At 41.4% G+C, this 23040-nt stretch overlaps 2 protein-coding genes across 3 annotated transcripts; one reads left to right on the forward strand and one right to left on the reverse strand.

The window, feature by feature from the left end:
• Positions 1 to 814: 814 nt before the first annotated feature.
• LOC118776956 (SEC14-like protein 2) lies at positions 815 to 15014 on the reverse strand. Of its 2 annotated transcripts, XM_036527613.1 has the most exons (12): positions 14906 to 15014; positions 13710 to 13785; positions 10519 to 10562; positions 9292 to 9354; positions 8938 to 9126; positions 8651 to 8746; positions 8318 to 8378; positions 8031 to 8114; positions 7825 to 7931; positions 3309 to 3448; positions 3036 to 3205; positions 815 to 2526 (listed from the first exon to the last, which is right to left on the reverse strand). In XM_036527613.1, exons 1-12 carry the CDS (start codon positions 14957 to 14959, stop codon positions 2375 to 2377), a joined length of 1236 nt encoding a protein of 411 aa, XP_036383506.1. In that variant the 5' UTR covers positions 14960 to 15014; the 3' UTR covers positions 815 to 2374. The 2 variants fall into 2 exon arrangements, with proteins under 2 accessions (XP_036383506.1, XP_036383507.1); XM_036527614.1 differs by lacking the exon at positions 13710 to 13785 and having other exon boundaries at positions 14906 to 14970.
• Positions 15015 to 16121: 1107 nt separating this feature from the next.
• Positions 16122 to 23040, forward strand: rnf215 (ring finger protein 215). The gene is made up of 10 exons (XM_036527103.1): positions 16122 to 16467; positions 16861 to 16998; positions 17181 to 17252; positions 17395 to 17480; positions 18021 to 18075; positions 18310 to 18414; positions 18625 to 18741; positions 18831 to 18974; positions 21228 to 21330; positions 21674 to 23040. Exons 1-10 carry the CDS (start codon positions 16216 to 16218, stop codon positions 21694 to 21696), a joined length of 1095 nt encoding a protein of 364 aa, XP_036382996.1. The 5' UTR covers positions 16122 to 16215; the 3' UTR covers positions 21697 to 23040.

Here is a 23040-nt window from a genome sequence, read left to right on the forward strand (position 1 = left end):
AAAATCTACATAATATGGAGGTTCCTCTCTGACATTTTAAGGAAACAGTAACAAAACATTATTGTAGGAATGATAGCTAATTGCAATGCTTAAATTAATGAAAAGGAAAAAACAAGCCAAAGTCTGAAGTGCATATGATTAAAGTGCTTCTGTGCAGATTAAAAACACCCTATTTTAATGACTACACTTTATTTCCAGCATCACACCAATGTATTCCAATATGTAGATGACTTTTATTCAATTATAAATGAATAATGATGTCGTGTAAACTATAACATGAACATGCTTTTATTACCATTTGCTGCACTCTTGTGAATAGTGAATGTTCCTGCATTAGAGGTGGCAGACAGAGGACGGAAGCTGTTATTACAAGATGCTTACTTGTACAAACATGCTCTTTAAACTCCCGGCGCTGACTAGCCAAAAAATGTAAACTGATGATTAACAAGCTGGTTCCCACAGGAATTTGACATCATTATATTGTTTATGATATTAAGTGGGCCTACATTTTTGTTTGAGGTACAATGACCTTATCCTGTCCCTTCATCTTCTCATCCTCCAGATACTGTTGTGGAACAGTTTTTGGAACAGAGAGGGTGTGGAAACTCCACAGCCCTCGGGGACTGCTTTGAGTGAATGACATAGCTATGATACTATGTCAGGAAAACATGACAGTTAAAAGGCATGCAGGCAATGAGTTCTATTTCAGGATGAGGGGAAGGAGCTCTAGGCACAGCTTTGCATTTTCTGTTCCTCATATGAATGAAAAATGCACTCAAGCAAGACAGACACATACACACGTTTGTCTGCACAGCTTATTGATATATTCAAGTATTGGTTTAATGATGCAATGTTAAGCTCACAAATTAGAAGTACACATAAAATCTGGTAAAGAAAAACTTCAGGTGAAACACTGACATGTTTTATGGTGAACTCAATTTTACCTTTTACTCCTTTTCTTTCCACCAGTTATTTCCTCAGTCTTGAGACAGGTGGTAGGGAAGTTTCCCCCTGGCAAGTTTTAATCACTGTGTGGATTTTTCTTAAATCCATGGCTTGGATAACCTTGATTGTGCCCATGTTCTGGCAACAGCAATTTTGTTGGGCCTTAGACATACACAGTCGATAATTATTTATAAAGAATTATTTTTAAAATTCATAAAATCAAAGTAACAAAGAAGTTTTCATTTCATTTACATTTATAAAAAAAAAAATCAAAATACAGACACCAGTTTGCCTCTTCACATGTATGCGAAGTATAAAATTTTCCATATTAAAACAAAAAAATTTGTTTCTGTTGAAGACATGACCCTGACATTATGTAAACTGTTTATGCCCATAATCAGGGCCCCACTGATTCTAAATACAATTTTACATTCCTACAGGGCAGTTAAATATACATTCACCAAACAATTCAAGTTTAAGACAAAATTACCAAGGCACATAACATGATAATACTGACACATTCATGTAATAAATCAGTTTTTGGATGTGCTACAACCCACATGAAGAACATCGTACACACAGCAGTTACATTTCAACAGTTACACTGGGCATGGCATGTCATTGTGTTACACTGATTCCAACAAACATTGATTTTTAATAATGTATGATTCCACTGCTCATTTTAAAGTAATATTATCACAGAAAGACATTTCAGAATGATTTTCATTAGAACAATAATGGTTGTATGGAATTATCAGTATGATACTCTTCACAATGAATCCAGCACATTATAAACAGGTATGGATAGTTAAATAACTGGACAGACTTTAATGACAAGCACTTATGTGTAGACAGTGAATGTATGGAAAATCCTAATTTAATGTATGGAAATGCCCATTTTGAATGTCTGACACTGTGGAGTGATAGAATGACAGAGTGGAACATGCACACTAAAACGAAGAGTATCAAATAAAGAATTATTAATGTCAGAGGTCACATGGCCAATGTGCTTACATCTGTATCACTGCAGGTGGACACTACAAAATAAATAGATCACTAATAAGACTGATCATTTGTTAAATCATTAAAATAAATATGCATTTGCAAAAGCATATTCTAATATGAATGCTTGATTCAAAAATTTTGTTTGCATCAACAAACTTTCAAGTAAACTAGCTGATACAGTACTCAATAGTCTGTGCCCTGCGCACTGTAGGCTTCTATCTGGTTACTCTTCTGTTGTCCGTGAGCAGCATTTGAAAAGGTTCATTTTAAAATAAAGTAGCTCTGTGTAGACAAGCAGCCTCTTGGGAACCTGCCATTGGGACTGAGAGGTCTCTGTGTGTGATTCGCCCTCACACAGCAGGGAGGCAGCACAAATTAACCAAGAGGCTGAGCAGCAGCATCTCATACCATCGTCCTCCTCCTGCTATTGGCCATGCGCGCCCAGCTCCGCCTCCGGCGCATCCCTGCCTTTGTCCTTCAGAGACTGTAACTGACTGTCAGGCAGCAGCACCTCCACAGTGAGGCTGATCCTCTTAGAATGCAGGATGCTGTAGGTGTTGTCGAATCGCAGCACGTCTGGAGAGTAACAAACAGCGCCATTTATTTCCGAGCCTCGTTTGTGCTTGTTTTGTTTCACTTAACGAACATACTCATCAACATTAACGCATAGAAAGATTCCTCTCATTCAAGTGAGAAAGTTAATAGTCTTGAAGGAATAGCGTAGTCCTCTGATAAAAGGCTATTTGTCACGCTACAGGTCCCACAGAAAAAACAGGAGATGCCAAATGGAGGATAGGCACATCTCCCTGACATCTCTGAGTAACTCACAGGTGCCTGAAAAGTTGCAGAGTGTGTGAGAGCGGCAAGACGAGGAGACGCTACCTACATATCCGTCCTGACTGAGCATCTTAACTAAACAAGCTGCATCTTAACTAAACGAGCATCTTAACTAAACAAGCCCCATAGCTACCTGCACACTGTTGTCAAGCTCCCAACTATGACTTATTCTTTCAAGCTGTGACTACAGGGAATTTACAGTGCTCCCCAGCTCTACCTCAACCCTCCATCACGACCCCTTTACTCACAGACACCCGGGTCTGCGCAGGTGAGGGAGCCTTCTTCAGGCACCAGATGGGCATTGTAGCGCTCGCTGGGCAACACCTCCCGCATTTCACCAGCTTTCTTCCTCTCGCCCATCTTGGTCTTCATGAAAACCCCAAAGCCGATGTCAGCTCCGTCGCTTGCAAAGTACCACCTGGGAAGAGGAGGACCACAGAAATTGTGCAAAGTGAGCTTTACTCCACTGCTTTGTACAGAGGAGTCTCTGGCGGAGAGAGATTACCCAGAAAGCCACTCACCGTAGCACGCAGCCGGGGAAGAGAATCTCGTACTCGAGCTGGTGTGAGGATCCGCGGCTGATGAAGATGCACTGCTCGTAGTGCACTTTGATGGACTCCCGCACATAGTAGGACCTGGGGACCACGCCTCCATATTTTATCTAGTACCAAAACAAAGAGTCACACCACGGCACAGCGGACCTCGTGTAAAATAATGAGTTTAATGAGAAGGAAAAGGAAAGAAGACTCACATCTGACAGCAGGCTGCACTGTGACATTTTTGAAGCCTGGCAAATTTAAGCACTTCTCTAGTTCCTGTGTAAGGCGCTTCTAATGACAAACATATTGACCTGAATTCAAACTCAGAGCTATCTAAACTGGTGCTTTCATGCCTCCAGGCATCAGACACTGTGATTATCTTATCAGCAGCTAACTGTGGCCTGTCGTGGGTGGAGCCACCTCTGAGGGAAACAGCTGTAAATGCTTGCAGTTTTTTGTTAGGCTTTGTGTTAAATATAATAGTTAAACAGTTATGATAATGGATCATCTGCTACATGACATGGATGTAAAATACATGAGGTATCTTACTGTATGCACACAGACCCTTGTGATATTATATCATGTGACTCAAAAGTTGAAAAAACATTGCAAACTTCCACTACTGAGAATTAAACACAATTAAATACAGTTAAGACATGGCCATGCGTGCGCACACACACCCATGCACATGCACAAAGCTGATTGTATGCTTGAATGGAGAGGGGCAAAGCAGGGCCCCCTATTGAAACATAAGCCCACTCCTTTCCCTTTTGAATTTGGACAGTGGTTGCATGCTGGCTGGTCCGGTACCATGGCAACTGTAAGCCTTGTAACGGTTTGTGCAAGTTCAGATATCAGCCTGAGGTTTCCTGCCTCCAAACCAAGGCGTCAAACCTCTGCCCCGTGCATTTAATAGCATACATAAGAAGATGGGGAAAAACTTTTACAGACAGAAAATGCAAGCTCCTGAGGAAGGCTGTGCCCAAAGAGACGGAACTAAGAGACATTGATACTGAGGCCAATATCAAAGTGCTATTCATTTCACTGAATGCCTTTCTGAAATGATTGCAATTTGGAGCTATTTTCAGATGATGTTCACAAGCAAGGAAGCCAGCGTATCAGAAAACTGCTGCAAGTTTTTGTGACTCACTTATTGCTTGAAGACCCTCCATTCTATGCATCTTAAAATAAGAGTCCACACATTTGGCCTGTTGAATCTGCACTTCTGTTTATTTGCAAACCAGCTGGGACCAACCACACAAAGTACTGCAACCTCCAGGAAAAGACTGACAGCAAGGCCATTAACCCAAAACATTAACAGACGCTGTTAATCACAAGCCCAACAGCAGAGGCCAAGGGACAAGACTCTTCTCCCTAGAGTGGGAGCGTGATGTTTAGTCTCAACCAGTGAGGATCTCACATGTGACCTTGAGATGTCTGGGATGCTTGTGTTCAGCCCCCCACATACCACTATGAAATGACCTGTCCTGCTCTCAATTCTCTTCCTTGGGAAGAAATACTATTGCTTTCTTTCTGATATGCATCTACACACACCACTACTCTTCCGAACCACATCCTATGCCTTTGCTCTTTCTGTACCACTGAAAGAAACACACAGCATGGAAGTAACAGAGGAACCACATGTGAGAGGGGGCAATGTTAGAATAGGTACAGTACAAAATAGAATGGGATGTAGATAAGATATAATGGTGGGCATGGTCATGGTTTTATTAAGATTTTTGCATGATATCATGATACTCTGAAAGCCAGGCTGCTATGTTATGATCCTAAAATCACAGTTATCATTTGAAGCTGAGCAGCCACTTCGGTGTGTTCAGTTTGACCTTGACTTTGTGCGTGACGCGGATGAACAGCATTCTAGCTGACATTCTAGGACGGAACTAGCAACACACAGATCTGTTACTGCCTAATTCTTACCTTTGTACATTATCTAATCTAATTCAAGAAACAATTGAACGGATACATTTTTGCACAGCAAGCAGTAACATTGCTACAAGTTTTTCGTGAGCCAAAAAAGGTACAGTCTGTATATTCAGAGACAATGAAGGCCTGTGTCAAGTGAGACACAAGTGTAGAGGCAGTGCATCTTAAGAAATTATGTTCCCTGTCAGAGCAAAATTCTATAATTCTAATTCTACTTCTACTTCTAAAAGTACGACTTTGCCACTGTAGAGGCAAATCAAGCAAGGAAGTCTGAGTAACTGGATTGAAATATGAAAACACAGTCCTTTGTTTAGTCCACCAGGAGATGTGCTTCCCATCGGGAAGGTCCAATGAGGTTTCCTTTGTCTCAAAGGACGAAAAAGAATACTTCTCCGCTCCATGTGGGATGCCTCTACCTATGTATCTATGGGCAGAAATACCAGGTTTGGAGTCACTTAACAGTACCATCTACTGAGGCAGTAACAGTAGGGGAGATCAACCATGCTTTGCACTCCACAGCACCAACAACTTTCCCTTCAGCTGCAAGTTAGAACGGAATGATACAGAATCTCTTTTCACATTCTGATTCAAGTCTATACATGTATGGCATTTAATTGATTTGAGGTTGCCCCTGACTTCAAGTTGCAAGGAAAAAAAGAAAGAAAACACTCAAAGGGGAAAAAAACCATTCAATTCAAGTCACAGTGACAGAGAAAGCTAGTTGTAGAAGATATTTCATTTTTTTGTTTTGTCTCATTCAAGCATATATCACAACTGCAGTGTATTAAACAATTACGAGAGGTAAAAACAGAACACAAGCAATCGATGTTCCTCGATGTTCCTTTATCTGGGCATAACTGTAGAATATGCCCAGATAAAGATTTTGCACTACTGAAGATGTTTTTCTCTCCATCTGCAAATGCAAATTTCTGATGTGAAAAAAGTTGTTTCTTTTTAAAATTTTTGCTTTATGTGCCTTATTTAGCCTGACACGAGGTCTGCCATTGTTCAATTAGAGGAGGGGGTAAAATGAAACCCCTCCCCTATTTAAACAAAGAAAATGGCAAGAAAGAACAAATCGGGGCCTAGTGAAATAAAAAAACCAAAACAAAAAAACAAAAAAAAAAAAAAAACCTGAAGTCAAAACTGAATTAAAAGTAATTAAAGTTGCTTCGGTTTCATTATAATTGTTCAAAATACATACTGAAAAACTGAATAACTGAAAAAAATAAGCACTGAATGCAAGTGTCACATCTGACTAAAAACTTTCCTTGAGATTCATTTTTAAATGCCCTTCTTATTCACTGTAGATCCTGTTAAATGATAATTGTAAATACTGTTTTTGTACAGAGAAGGTCACATACACTACAAGTCACAGAATTAAGTAGAGAAGTCATTTCCACTGTTAAAATGAAAAGGCGGAGGAGCTTGCTGATGCTGTAAGGTACAATGCATTTTGAGAATCCCCCAAGTCTTTCTAGAACTCCAGCAAATGTTTCTAGCCACTCAGTAAAAAAACGAAGCTAATATTCACTTGCATTGCATCTTGTCCTTTATCTGCATATGGTCTACTGAGCGCTACTACACACAGGTGCACCTTTCCCCCAAAAAACCGAACCAGGATCATATTTTCCAACCCAAATCCTGACACCAGCTATTGTGAGCTAAAAGATTGGAGTGATCCAGGGTCAGTGCTTGGAGGTACAATTTATCTATGTCCACTACTTCAGCATGGAGCCATGACTGCAGGAAGGGGACACAGACAGGAAGGAGAGAGGTGTAGAGGACCTTTGACCTTTAGACGTGGCAGCATGGGAAGGTGAAATCCAGGACACTGAAGACAGCACACAGTTCTACTCAAGGGAACCACAGACAGAACTCCGAACCCACTTACAAATCAGAACAACCAGTACATACACTGAAGGAGTACAAAGTCTACTGTCGTATATGAGGGTTTATAAGAATCTGTGACATGTTGGCGTGAAGTGAAACTATGAGTGCCCACGCTGGAAGGCACAGACTCAGATTTTCACTGTATATAACTGCACCTTTTCTGTACCAACCCAGGCAGACTTAAATTCCTGCTCCATTGTAAATCACTCCGCATAACAAGACAAACTCACATTATAACCTAAAACAAATAAGGCTGAGTAAGGCACACCCTTCATCTGCTTCAGTCATGGAAACAGCACTGACCACAGCTGCCACAGAAAGCATAATCTGGGGGTCTCGGTGATGCAGAAAAGCAAAGCGGACCTTACTGGTGCTGCCGTTAGAGATAGTGCAGCACACAGGATGCGAACGCACCACAGGCTTAATCTCATCGCACTAGCCAGCACGAAGCAAAAATACATCCCCTTTGCAGCTGTTACGTGCAGCTCTGGAGGGCTCTTATGACTGCCATTGCACAGCATGTACCCAGTAGGCCACGCATTAAAAAGCGCAAAAAAACTAATGTGCTTAAGAGCAACAGCGACGCCTACAGACTTTGCTGCTCTCATCCACGCCTCTGGCTCTACCTGCCGATCCGACTCCACCCCCCTCCTGGACTCACCCTAGTCCTGCAGCGCGGGTCTCCATCTGGGTCTGTGAGGGTGCCCCCATAGACAGCCGGCAGCTGCTCAGGGTCGATGTACTTCCTCAAAACCTCCTGCCAGTTGGCTGTGGAGAGGCAGACAGCAGGGGTGAGAACATGCCGCCCCTCCGCAACTGGTGTGAGTCACACGTACATGGCCGTGAGGCCAGATGCAGCCCTCTTACCTCCCAGGACGACGATCTTGCGGCGGGTGTCCTCACTCAGGAAGTGCTTGACGAGGTTGTAGGCCACAGGGAAGAGTTTGGGGGCTGCAGGGGAGCGAGAGAAAACTGTGAGGACAAAATCTGTGCTGTGAAACCACACCCCATAAAAGCACGACACCGACTGCCCTTTGCAGGTCCTTATCCAACATAGTGTTACAGTCACAAAGTCAGTTGATCACGGCACAGTATGGCTTGCACACTGGTATGGCATAATGTTTCTCTTTTGGACACAGGCAGGAGACACTTGCCTTTAATGACAAACAGCCTCTTCAGTCCCTCAGGATAGTTATCCTCGAACATTGTAAGAACCTACAGGAAAACAGTGAAGAGAATCCGAGTGGTTTTTACTAACACATCTTTCGTCTGAACTAAACAAAAAGTCCCTACAAATATTTTTAAACTTGAACTGAAATGGTGACACCAATGATGTCAAATGCAATTCCTAAAGTACTGAGTTATGAGTTAGAAACCCCTTAATTAAGACACAACTGCATAAATAGATACGAAAATCATATAAAGCTGAAACCCTTTGCTTATTTCCATGAGTAGCCACACTGGGATCTAGCACACAGTATCAGTACCTCTCCGTAAGTCTCAATGGCAGGCTTCCACAAGTGCTTCAGGCTCAGGCCCTCACAGTCATAGATCATAGTGATGGACTCCACATTCTTCCCCAGCTGTGGGAAAAACAGGGATGGGAGCAAGGCATTAGTGAGGCGCCAGGGGAGGGAGGTGATGTCTCATTAAGAACCGCTTCAAGAAATACAGGTTTGATTAGGTCCAGATGAGAAAGATTCAAGTCACACCTTGGTGCTGTCTGCAGGTTATTATTGGCATTGTCCCTAGATAACTGTGCGCCGAGGCATACCTTCTCTGACTGAAGATCACACTCCTTCTGCAGCATCTCGCAGTCTCGAACCTTAGACTTTATAAAGTCCTGCTTTGAAGCGGACAGGAGGAGTCCCTTGGGGTCTACCGGGCCAATGACATCGTACCAAATGGGGCTTCCCTCTCGGTCGTAACCACACATGCCCCCAGAGAGGTACTTTTCAATCGCCTGAACAGGAAGCACAGTGACAAAAAGCCACCCGGCCAGTGACATAACAAGATTTCCCGGAAGTAATCTAACAACTAGGGCAATTAGAGCACTGTATTTTTTCCTCATAAACAAACAATTCAAAAAGAATTATGCATATAAACGAAAGCACACAAACAACTACACCTCTGGTGGCTTCCAGTCAGTGGTTATTGTGTCGGCTTTCATGTGTTTCCGGAACTCCAGATGCTGAAATTAAAATGAAGAATACACAAAAACTACTGTCAGAAAAGTCTGCCAAAACACAAGCTGTGTCACAGCACAAACCACACCTTGTTTTGCAGAATGCGGAGTCTTTATTTATTTACAAACCAAGTCTATTTCTGTTCCCTAATTATGTGGCTTCCACTTGCACATGCAATTCAGCCAATTACTTTGTCATTTCCTAGGAAACAGCCCGAAAGATGAACTGGTGGACACTTGTACAATTGTTTTCTTATGAGGGCAATTTGCCTGATTATGAGGAGGCCCGGTGATTTACTGGCAAGAGCCAGGATCCCAAGGTGATAACGGGAAAGCACGGAAGCTGTTCTCTGTTACATCGCCGCTCGCAGGCTTTAGAAACATTCAGGACGTAGACGACATGTGCTTACACATGCAGCATGAGTCACCGACACAAGTCCCGTCTTGTGATTAAGAGTCTCTCTCTTGTTCCCATGGGTCGCGGGGAACACTGCGTGGCAGGGGTAAAGAAGATCAGGAGGCTTAGGCACCCTGAGGAGTTAATACCTGTCCAATCAGCAGTGGGGGGATAATGGACTGAGCACAAGCAGTGTGTGAGGGGGGGGGGGGGGGTATTTGACTTTCCCAAATGCTCCCTGCTGTGTCTAAAAAAATGATGGGGAAACATGTGGCAATGTTGGAGCTGTTGGGACAGCAGACACATATTCATTTGTCTGTGAAACTGTGTCTCATAAAATTTTTATTGTAATAGGCTTTAAACAATCTTGTAATATAGTCAGCCCCCTTCATGTGCAAATACAAAGCATGACTTCTCCCATAACCTTTATACAGATGTAACTATAGCCCCACATCACCAGGTTTGATCTTCTGCACTATTCTGATAATCCATCAAAGAAGAATGGGGGATTAATCATGATTATCTCAGCTGCATTTTTATATCTAACTGACCCTTTTCTAACAGTTGGTGTAAAAATAGAAATTAACATTCCAGCTTCCTTGATACACATGTAGAATTGTGCAATGGTACACTGGATTTGATGGGAGACTGCATTCAGTACATCGGTAATTAAGGGGGTTTGATTTTACTGTCTTACACCAGCTTATTTAAAAGCATTACCAATCCAAGATCAATCACATTTGGAGACATTTAAAAAGGAGGAAATATAGTACCTTGCGTAGCATTGCTTCTGCTTTCTGCACATTGAAGTTTCTTGCTGTAAACAGACAGGAAAAATAAATTAACACAGACCCATTAAAGCTGAGAGGAGCAGACAGGATGTAAGCACAGGACAACATGGCAGGATGTAAACACAGGACAACATGGCAACATGGCATTTCGGAGGAGCCATAATAAGGGGACAGCCTGCTGTTTTATACACTCAACAACAAGTCATGGTCTGGATATGGAGTCAAACTAACCTCATCCTCATGACCATCTAATAAACAGTCTTCTGGCTTTGAGGGGGATGAAACTCATCCTTTTTCAGAAACAACAGACTGGGCCTACATTCAAGGAATCCAAGTGGAAAATTCATGAATTTTCCAGTGCTAATCAGTAATGGCTCCAGGATGGATAAACAATGACAAATGTGCTTGTAAAGACGTGCTGATTTATGCAGCTTCTCAGCTGCTTCTGAAAACCACCCTTACCCAATATATCCAGCCCTCCAAAGAACAGTTAATGTTACAATTAAACAAATAGTGTTAAATTTATCATTGGTTTAAGGCAATGTTTAAGATTCTCTTCTCTGCCTCATGAATCATAAATAGTTGTGTTAGCTAGCTAGGCCTGAAAATATAAGCTAAAATATATCTGAAAGGTGACTCTCTTTAACAGTAACCCTTGAACTGAATAAACAAAGCGAAATGAGAGAGGGCTGGTTAGCTAGCTACAGAAACATGATGCATATAGACAGTTATAGCTTTAGCTAACTCACTACTTAAAGTACGGCTTATCCAGCACACTAACTGACATTACAGGTATTTATTAATCATAATAATTGCAAAAGGTATAATTTGAGAAAAAAGGACAGTTCAATCTGAGGTTTACAGAAACATGCAGCCATGATACTATCGTGCTTAACATTCATTTTGTACAGTATTCCACAATGAGAGCGTGCACATCCAGTGACAGAAGCAGGCTAATCGCTGGCAGGTGGCATTGCCAACAAGCATACTCCTGACATATCTTTTGCGATTCTAGCATGACTGACAGTAGATAACCTCAATTCCAGCTTCCTTGAAAGAAACCCGAAGAAACTGGAAAAAGCCATACACTGATAACTTTTGCTTTCACACCCACGCCTGGCTGCTGTTTCATAGTTTATCACTCAGTGCTCAGTTTGCAAGTATGAAAGAGATATTTCTTTCTATAGGTCCTCTATAAATTTGCTGTTATGTTATCGGATGATGATATCTGCAACAAGAACTGCCTGCCACCCCCCCCTCCACAGGGTATAATGTGGAGACTAAGCATCTAATACTCAGTAAAGGTGATTACCTGACAGCTGAATAGCGGTCACAGACACTGGCTACAATGTCGCACAGGCAAGGTCTCCCTTCTACATGAAACCAAATGCAGAGGAAGCTCTCCTCGCAGCTACAGACAACAGTGACGTAATCTGTGGATTGTCATGGTCACTGGCAAACAAAAGGCCACTCAACCCATTGAGGACTAACTGCCTGAAGCCTACCAAACCACTAGACAAACTACAAACCATCCAGATCTGTTCTACCCAGACTAAACATATTCGGGATTAGACCAGATTGTTTTAAATACAGCAGGGCACAAATCTGAAACTTCAACCATAATCATGTTTTTCAAAGAAGATGTATCTTCCAGTAAGGACTGGAGGTCCCAGAGTACGCAATAGGAGTCTCCCAGGCACTGACAGACCTCCACTCAACAGTTGCTGTTGGTGTGTATGAGTCTAGTGAGGGCAGTGGACTGGTCCAACAACTGTTTTTGATCCCCACTGTACCCCACTGCCCCTTGTTTCGTTGTTTCTTGTTTACCTTTGATAACCTTATCAAAAAGAACAGGGCAATCAGCTCTACATGAACCCAGCCCACCTGTAATATGGGACAAAGTCTACATAACCACATATCACTGAGAGAAGAACAGACACCCAAGTGTAACATCTTTGAATTTTTATTGCTCAGTTTGTTCTTGATTGTAGGAGGATCTTTGTGAACCACAGATTATCTTATTAAAATCTCAAGAAATATAATGTAAATAAAGGCTATCACTTAAAGGATAAGGCTTAATGTATTGCAATATTTATAATGGACTATTTCCATATTACTGGAGGCTTTATGCAGCAGATGCACACAATTTAATTCTTTTCCCATGATGTACATTTCTTTTAGCTCTGTAAGAATTCCTTTCTGGGAAATAAACATTTTAATGACCAAAAAGGGGCATGCACCACAACATTATGGATTTTAGGGAATCTGGAACATAGGATTTGCAAAACAAATGTTCATTGTCCAATGGAGAACAGTCATACTGATTCTTATGAAAGCAATGCGTAATCCATTCACTGTGACCACAGATAGATCTTGAATTGAAAAATATGCTCTTTGCCTTGTTTTCCCAGCAACTGAGCACTGCAAAAACTAATTTTCATCACTCTGTGTGCAAAATTTATTTCCAACCATTCACAAGTTGAACAAAGCAACATCCATCAGCTCTGCCTAAGGCAAACAGGAGTAGTGGGAAAAAAACAACCCAGAGCAAAGCACCTGGTGCTGGAAAGCATTAGCAAAGTATGACAAAGGATGCAAAGCAGTTGTGAAACCTTACTAGCAGCTTGCTGCATGGTAGACCTCCAGAGTTTTTACAATTGACCTTACTGAGGCATTGACTATTGTTTTACACATTTAATGAGATTACTCAAGGAATTATGCTGATTCCCACAGCTTGCCCCTACGTCAGTCCGAAACAAGGACTCCACTATGTTGCTTTCCTCTTACTTTGCATTTGAAATTCTGGATGCAGAGAGCAGGGTTGGGGGTCGATACCTGGGCGGTCAACTCCAAGTGACAACTACTCTTTCTGACTGAAAGAAGTCATTGTACTTAGGACTTTTTAAAGCAGTATATAAAACTGCTGAACTGTATTACCCTTGATTGCTGAGCAACCCCCCCTAGGGCAGCCATGGTGTGGCATATTAGACATAATGTGTATACAGCATGGATTATGTACCAGGCAAGGTAACAATCAGGGCGCTGTCTGACCATGTTTGCATATCTGTCCATCCATGTGGATTTGAATGAACAAAATTTGTGTTTCTGTTTGTCCACACACATGGACGCATTTTCTTGTCAGTCCTAGAGAGGACTCGTCCTGACTGTCTCACCTCTGAGCCAACGAAGCAGGAAGTGGTCACTCTGGTAAGGGAGCTGGGGAAGGATATCCTGAACTCTCTCTCGAAACTGGCCAACAGAAACACAGAGGACATGATGCTCCAGCAGACAGAGTGTACAGACACAGCATATTAAGGCCTCTGCAGTGCGGGACAGTATGATACTAAAATAACATGTCACACAGAGGATCTCAGCACACAGTAGGCAGTTCCCTGAAATATTTTACACAACAGTTAGAAATAACCGGCGTTCCGATGCCAAGTTTCACTTCAGAAACTAAGTTTAAAGGACTCAAAAAGCAAAGCTAGTTCCTCAATATGCTCTAACAAGGGGGAAGTTACATTAAAACAACGTGACACTATTCATGTGTGTCTTTTATTTATTCATGTGTTCAAAAATACAATGTATAGAACAATTTTTGTAAAATCGGGAGGTGCATGGGAGGCGATTCGATGAACTAATGAGAAAAGATCTGTTAATTGGTGAAGAACATTTTGCAAAACTTTTCCTGCTTTTTTTCTATGATTAGTCGGCTGAGTTATTCAAGTAACTCTGAACTACTGGACCGACCTTCCATACCTAGCTAATTGGCTAACCACCTACACTGCCGGCGACAAACCTGGTGAACCCACGTCGTGGTGTTCTTGACAGAATACTGAATTTCATGATAAACAGGGCTCGCGTTTAACAACAACTAACGTTAGTATCTAATTGTAATTACTAATGTTCTAACTCCATGAAGCGCAACAAACAGTATTTCATTATGTGAGGTCAGAACGTTTCACAGACTGAGTCTGTGCACCTGCTTGCCTATACACAAAACCGGCAGATTTAAAAATCGACTGCTATATCAGCAACTGATAACTAGATAACGCTACAGAGTTAGCTATTTCCGTCGATGTTCATGGCTAAATTCAGCTAAAACTTGTATTATGTATTCTGTGGGCTTTAGAACCGCTTATAACGCAAGAAAAACGGTACAATCGGCAATTAACGTTTCCCATTATTGGAACACAATTTCTTTCACAAACATGTTCGCTCACCTACGCAGCAGATAATACTGTAATGCACCGCTTGGAGCAAAGCTGGAGAAAATGCTAAAGGGTGTCAAAACCGAGGACAAACATCGCCTCTGTCCCGTGAAATGCATCTTTGGAAATGAAAATACAGATATAGATGAGTAATTCACCTGCGCCAAGGCTTCAGCCTGCTTCGGGCTTAGATCGCCCACCCGTCCGCTCATCCTGGCTGTCAAATCTAAAAAACGTCCTGTGCTTGGGGTTATCTCAAGACGTTTCTTCCTCCCTCCTCGTATAGTGCGTGTACATGCTCTTACTGTGTGGGGGCGCTGTTTTTTTTCATTTCTGCCAACTCAGAGGCAGTGAAAACACCGGGCATTTGTAAGTAGTAGTAAGTACTACTACTAATAAATATTTGAATTCTTCTCATTCTTATATGTTTTATTCATATTATAATAGAGTGAAAGTACCCCCTCTATTAGTCAAATTTTATTTTTATTCTTTTCATATCAAAAATGATTTCTTTTCCTCCCAGTCTTGAAATAAAGGCAGCATTTACAATTGTATAAAGACAATATCAGATCTCCTATATGTGATGAACATCTGAGAAGAGACATAAGAGAATCTCAGCGGGCTGCCAGTTTTCAGATGCAAAGTTTAATTTATCAGCCACAAACTCGACGGTATCGCGTTTGCGCACGTACGCACGCAGCTTTCATTTATCTTAACTAATACATTTTCGTCAAAACCCAGACTTTGTTAAATGACTTCACACACCACTGTGTTCGTATTATGTTATCACTCGTACTCAAAGAATAGTGAGCGTTTCATTTTGTAATCCCACAACTACGGATGTTCACAACGTTTCCGTCGGCTGGCCTGTGGCCTTAGGGAGACCACGTTTTCGAATACAAACTACTTTTACAGTCGAAGTATCATATTTGACTATTGCACATTCAAGCTCTAAATTCCTTCGTTATTACGTTTTTTAAAATTATATATATTATATAACCCGAATCCGTACACTCAATTACTAAATCTTCTGGCCTCCTTCCTAAAATACCAGCAGGTAAGTCTGTCCTGCAGAGGCATAAAATCCTAGGCAGGTTGGTAAAATAGCGTTTGAAATGTGCAATTAGAAGAGGCGCTTAACTTAACAATAGTTTTTTTTTTGTCTGTTGCAGCTGGCTGGCTAAGGGCTGCATGGAGTTGTCAAATATTGTAACATAAGCACTGAGTTTATACAACGGTTAAGGTTTGGTTCCTACGGTTGCCAAAAGTGCTCGGTAGGTGGCGAGCTAGGATGAACGGCCCGTCATTATTCTTCAACACGCCTTTTCCTGTGCGACCAGGAAGCAGTATTCTTGTTTACATTCTGTAGCTGTGGCTGGTTACTGGGGGGGTTGATCTAGGGAATTATGAGGGGCTGTTAATATGTCATTTACTTGCTAATATTTAACATTTTATGTATTGTTAAGCCATGGCTGTTGACGGCTGGTGGTGCTATATTTCTGTCATGTCGGTACTGTTGGCCCCTTCGTTTTGGTCGTGCCTGGTAGTTTCTGGTGAAAAGGTAGCCCGGATAGAGGTTTTCCGGAGGGAGAGACAGGGCGTCAGCAGCGTTCTGCAAGGAGAAGTTGTCGAGGGAAGCTGGGATACAAAATCTCAAGAAGACCGTGACGATAAGGACAATGAACTTCATCACGGTGCTGTCGAAGGCAGCCTGCGATTGGTGAGTACCTCCCCCTTTTTGTTCTCTTGACAGCAGCACAAGTTCACTTATTTCTTCACAAATTGCTTGATATCGTGTAGACTAGCAACGTCAAGAAGTTAGTTAGCATGTTAATCATATTAAAAGAACGTTGTAGTTAGCTCTCTATTGCAGATGATTGTGCGTCCGTTTTTTGTATTTTATGCTAGGTCAGTGTAACCTCTGTAAAGACTTGTTTATAGTTGGTCTTTATCGACAAGACTAATATGTTTTCTTTGGAATGATCCCCTTGTGCTGACAAATTTGACAATGTAATTAAAATAAAATGAAATCCAGAGGCTGCTGTCCTAACAGTCTGGAAGCATTTTTCACTAATTAGGTATGTTGTATTGTCTGCTCTTTGCAAACGTCAAGGTGCAGGATGACGAACTTGACCTCCAGGTGAAATCCGAGGACAATGAGCCATGGATAGGAGTGGTCCCTGTTAAGATGGAGGAGAGTGAACTTCCAAATGGGAACCAGGAATCCTTTGCAGCTGCAGTTGTGAACAAGGTCAGCTCAAAAAAAAAAAAAAGCACAGCCAAAAAGAGTTTGACATCAACTTAAGGTAAAGAAAAAAGAAGACCCAATTTCATTAACTGCTGCATCATTAGGATAGGTATGTATTCATATGGAAACTGCAGGTAAAATGTAGGGGTGGATTAAATGCAACATCACCTGTCTGTTGACTCTAGATGAAACGGGCCCTTGTGCTGGGAGCCTCTGCCCTAATTATCCTGGCCCTCAACCAGAACACTGTCAGAGAGGTAAGCCCTTAACACAGCATCCCTTCTGAGGAAGCTACCGGTGCCTTGAATGCCCTCCGGCTATATGAAGGGATTACTAGTCTTGTTCTAGTACAGCAAAATAAACTGTAGTTGATGGTGCAATAGTGTCTGTTCTTTCTAGATGGACCTCTCCCAAGTACTCTCCAAACCAGTCATAGTGATCCAGACATCAGAAAATGTCACCAAACTTATCGGAGCATTACTCAGGTATTGGTCTTAGAACACTCAAAACAAAGTGCTTATTATCTTACTTATTGCTCTCTGTAAATTAGAGTCATGAATCTACTCTCAAAAACTCAGTAATTTTTATGGATATGCACAAAGTCATACCCATTTGTCAAAACATTTCATTTCATAACAATATCCAGTACTGATGACCCCATAACATCAGTGCACTCACTGAGATTTGCTGGAAAAGATACAGAACACAACTCTTAATTTTCTCAGCACAAAGGTTTCTCATCACTTAAATATACTAATGTATTAAATCTGCCTCTCATAAGTATAGTGTAAGATTTGTGCATAGTTACAATTGTTTCATCACAATTCCGCATTTAACAAGACTATTCTTATTAACTTTTTCATCTCATTATCTCAATTAACTATTTGATAATTATCAAACTTATTTATCAAATATACCTTCGTCAAATGTACAGTTTTGATAATTATGAAATGTAAAAATTGCTATTTTGGACTAGAGCTAAAGCCTGTGTAAGATACAGTGACATGTGAGTTCATCCTTTTCAGGGGTCTTCATGCAACAGCAAGAATCACATACAAGACCATCCTACAGGACAATCTGGTACGCCTTAAATTGAAAACTTTCCGATTCTTTTAATACTAATTAATGCTGTAGGTAATATTAGTATTAATCTTGTTACTTACTGATCAGGTATGCAGAGATATGTCCAGTATCTCATTACACAGTAATTCTAATATGCACATTTAGGATGACTCCCACACTGCAGTCAGTCAGTTAGCTTTTGCTGGGTTTGCTGTTTGGGATTTAAAACTGAGCTGCCAACTTGCATTGTAGGGGGCCACCCTGACCCTGTGGTCCAGCTGCGGACGGTCGAGAGGGGGGCTGTATGGGGAGTGGCAGGGGGTCATCTGCACCGGAGAGACTAACTCCCAGGTTCAGGTGGGGACAACAAAGGAACCTGAAACACTGAGCTCTTATCGTGATCCATTTATTAAATATCACCCTTTATATATCCTGAACATTTTCAACCCATTCAGTCAGGTAGCAGACTGCAGGAGTAGGATTACTCTAGATTGTTTGTACAGAGCTGTACGTTTTGAGATTTTTGAATGAAAACGCGGAAATACTTACAGCCCATTGTGTTTTCAGAAGTACCTCCAGCAGCTGTGGAATACAGTGCTTCTGGTGGCTTTGATCCTGTGCACTGGAGTTATAGTTCAAGCACGCTGGCAATATCGGGACCGCCAACTCAATGATGACATAGAGGTATATCGGTCTCTGTACGCTGGGGGGAATCTTCAACGCGTGGCACAGGTTGAAATAAAGCCTGAATGATATCCCAACCATTTTTGCAGTTACTTCCAAAACAAGACATCTTGAAACGACTGGCTGCCCTGAAAACCAGAAAGTATCAGTCACCCAAGGCATGTAGTGACCCAGGACTGGCAGGGGAGGCGGATAACTGTGCCGTTTGCCTGGAGCAGTTCTACAATAATCAGGTAGGGACACCAATAACTACAGAAACCTCTCTACTAATCCTACCTACTGCCTCTTATGAATATGGCTTGGTATTCAAAATAAGCTTGTGTGAAATCAGTTGATGGGATTCATTTAGTATTGAGTACAAGAAGTAAATATCTTTTCCAGGGTTACTATTTAAATTAGCTGCTTTTTAAGGGCATTTTAAGAATAATGTTTTAATGATAAATACACAATTTTCAAAGATTATTCTTAGCAGTGTTCTTATTGCTTTCAAGATATAAGCCCAGGAGACATCCCTTCTGAGATACAATATATTTTGAAAATAATGCATCTATCCATCTTAAAGCATCTAATGCATCTTAACCCTCCTGTTATGTTCAAATTTACTAACATCCGTTATGTTTGGGGTCAATTTGACCCCAGCAATTTAAACCTCCAGAAAATGGTGGAAATTAAAATTGCTACCCAAATTTATGTGTCAGGTACTTTATGTTTCTTTGTTGACTATGTAAATAGGCTTTAAATAACCCCTCACCCCCCACCCCCCACCCCTATACATGTAGAATACCTATTATGCGACTATGGAAAAACATGGCAATCACCATAAAATCTCACTGATTAACCTAAAATCGAAGAGAAAGATCTTTTTGGTATGTTAAGGCCTTTATATTATTTCTAAGTACAGATTTTTGGTTATTACGAAATACATTCAGACATTCATCCACAGTCATGTGGGGGCCTGGGTTGTAAAGAAAAGGTCATCGCTGAACCCACTTGTCCCATACATCCCGTATTGCTGCGAGTTTGTCATGCTCTCGTCGGCCCTGCCTTGTTTCTCTGTCATCAAAGCGTATGACACAGGAGAAAAGATGAAATTTCTGTAGAGACATAGTGGCTGGAGATATTGCCCTTCCAGTGTCAGCATTCCAAAGGCTTGCTGTTGCTTCGCCTTTTGACTTGTAAATGCCAAAATGAGCAACCCAATATAGGCTTGCAAGTGGGTCACATCCAAGTCTTTCCAACTGCCCCCATACACATGCCTCCCCTCCCAGTTTCTCATCTCAAGTATATCCTTTTCAATTGATTATGAAGAGCTCAAATGCTGATTTTATGTCTTGGGCATGGCTGACAGCGTATCTGGTGGGGCCTGAAACCATCCTGATAACATTGGCAGCACTAAGTCTGCCCTGTTGTTCAAGTGGGGAGAGGGACCATAATAACTTTCCATTTTTTGAAGGTAACATGCCTTCTGGTGGTTGAGAAACAGGAGGATCAACACTTAGAGTCTCATTCTCATCAGAGGAGGATGTCTCATACTCATCAGAGGAGGATGTCTCATAATCAGGGACCTCCTCAACGTTATCCTCTGTCTCATATACAGTCTCCTCTATGTCACTCTCACTGGCAAAGAGCTGTGACAAAACCTCATTGGCAGAAAACCTTTACTTAGAGTTCATTTTCAACAGAGAGAGCAAGCACACAGAGCACCAAGAGGAATGGTTTTGAAGGATGCTGTGTAAGCTTTTATATGTTTGCTCCTCCCCTACTGTCATGCGCAGACACAGGTGTGGGAACCATAGTTCCTCTCCCCCACAGCGCAGGAAATATCAAAGTTCTCATGTCATGTGAACTGTCAGTGGTTCTCGCACTACTACAGGTAATATTATGTTAGGTTATGGCCCTAAAACAGAGGGAAGTCTTATATTATAAAATTATATTATAAAATTGCATGTTGCAGTGTCCTCAGTATCACCCAAAACAACCAAAACAAATGTGTGTAAAATGTTGATATTTCTTATATGTTTTGTACAGCTAAAACGGCCTGGGGTCAAATTGACCCCAAACAACACCAATGCGTACAACATGAGTACAGGGCATTAAAAACATATCATCATGTTAATTTTGTGTTTACCTAGTTGTCCCTATTAAATTAGGAAAAGTCATTAAATATGAAGCAAAAAAAATGATGTTGAGCATTTATTTAGAGACGTTAAACATTGAATGGGGTCAAATTGACCCCAAACATAACAGGAGGGTTAAAACCATTAGCTAGTTAGGTTTGGTCATACTGGTAATAAATTAACTGCTAGATGTAGTAATAAAAGGCTAGTTTAAGAAAATTAAAAAGTAAGACTATTTGACCTCTTTCCATGACTTTCCAGGATGAAATTTTGGTAATCAAGAACTGTAAGCCCATGTCAGCACTTGGTTGTGATTCAACCAAGCATGCAATGAGTGTTCAGTCACACTTGGATTTGTGTGTCTTGCAGTGTCTGCGAGTCTTGCCCTGTCTACATGAGTTCCACAGAGACTGTGTCGATCCCTGGCTGCTCCTCCAGCAGACCTGTCCTCTATGTAAACGGAGCATACTGGGTGAGTCACACTAATTCACTATTGCTCTGTGGTGCTGTTGAACACCTATGCAGTGTAATATAACCTGCATTTCATGCGGAGCTACTTTTTGAAATGCATGAACTGAAGATAACTCTTCCTCAGCAACCTGACCTCATGTCCACATTAATAAGGCAGAAGTAACTATTGGTATGTGTAAATGGATATTTGGAAGAAACTTTAAATGAGCCCTTTTAAATTACATTTTGTAACACCCTTTAATTTTTTTAAATTTCATTTTCCAGCACCACCATATAGCCATTTGGTGACCCCAGTGTATGGATGTCTTTTTTGTCTTTGATAATTTTAATATTTCTGCCTACAGCTAACCTCTGTAAAGACAGCTAATGGCAGTCCCTGGACCCTAACTGGAAGCAGACTGGGATCGACCTTTGTCCTTTCTCCGGTGACACTTTTACTACGGCATTTCAGACCTCACTGATTTCTTTGTACTGTAGGGTGAGGGTCTCAAGGTGACAGACCCTCTCCTGGGTTGGTGTGTATTCCGTGGAACCCCTGGCCTTGTGAAGACATGCAAACCTTGGGAAGACCCACTGCAAGTGCTGTGACTGTAGTTTCTAGTTCAGTCGGATCAGATACATTACTTGCATTCTTTTACAGTCGTGTCCTCTTTGGCATGTGACGTTTTATGTACTGTATGAAAGTATGAGCATAGAAACCATTGTCCTATCTGAGTAACTGTACCTCCCACCGTGGAGCAAAGGGAGAGGGCACATTCTTAAGGTCTTTTGATGTGCTGTGCTAATCTGTTCTGGAATTCCATGTGCATTCCCTGCGAAAAGGCCACATGGAGCCAATTGCTTTTAATCCATGTATTCTAAATATTAATTTGTTTTTATATGTTAGTGTAGGCATGGTTATTTAATGCTTTATGGAATTAAGCATGGCTTAACAGGTATATCTTCAAGGGCTTATTTGGGCAAATATCAAACATAACCCCCTGACTGATTTAACAGTGCCTGTATCTCTCATAGAATTTCTTCTCAGAAAGCATTTTAACAGAAACTGAGATCCTAGACAGCAAAACATAACAGAATTAGTTATGTTAAAACAATGTGCAATCAGGACTAGATTTCAACAGAGCATTCCTAAGAATTCCAAGTAAATTTTCTTAGTCTTGCTGTTGTTAGCACTATTTTAAATAAGCCCTTCAAAACTGAAAAATGGCTGCTCTTTGATTATAAAACTACATTAAAAGGAAGACCTGCTGATGCATTTTTTTCCAGCAAAAAGGTGTCATGTTTCACTTTAAAACTGGAAACTGAAGTAACACCCAACACACAGCCAGGAGGTAATGTTTGCTTAGTTGCCTGAAATGGCTGCTTGAAAAGCTCTTGAACAGACAGACTTCCTAGCAGCTTTATGCCTTAATTGCTGCCAGGGAAATTGCTCTGAGAAAGTCATGGTACAAAAATGCTTCATGGGCCATGCATTCTGCTGGAGTGGCATAGTGCAAGAATTGTTTTATCACCGTTTTATTTTCGTTGAACAGGCTCACAAAATGGCCACTACTTCTAGTAGCTGCACAGAGGCCACTTGAGAAGGCCAACCAATTATTAAGTGTTAGGAGGTGGTTGCAGCAATCAGCTAAGAAAGGGAAGGTCACAGGCCCAGTTCTACTAGAAATTAAACCACTCTTGCTCCTGGTCTCCACTTTTCAGGGGCAGCACA

Source organism: Megalops cyprinoides, chromosome 4 (genome assembly GCF_013368585.1).
Source record: "Megalops cyprinoides isolate fMegCyp1 chromosome 4, fMegCyp1.pri, whole genome shotgun sequence".
Classification (NCBI taxonomy): domain Eukaryota; kingdom Metazoa; phylum Chordata; class Actinopteri; order Elopiformes; family Megalopidae; genus Megalops; species Megalops cyprinoides.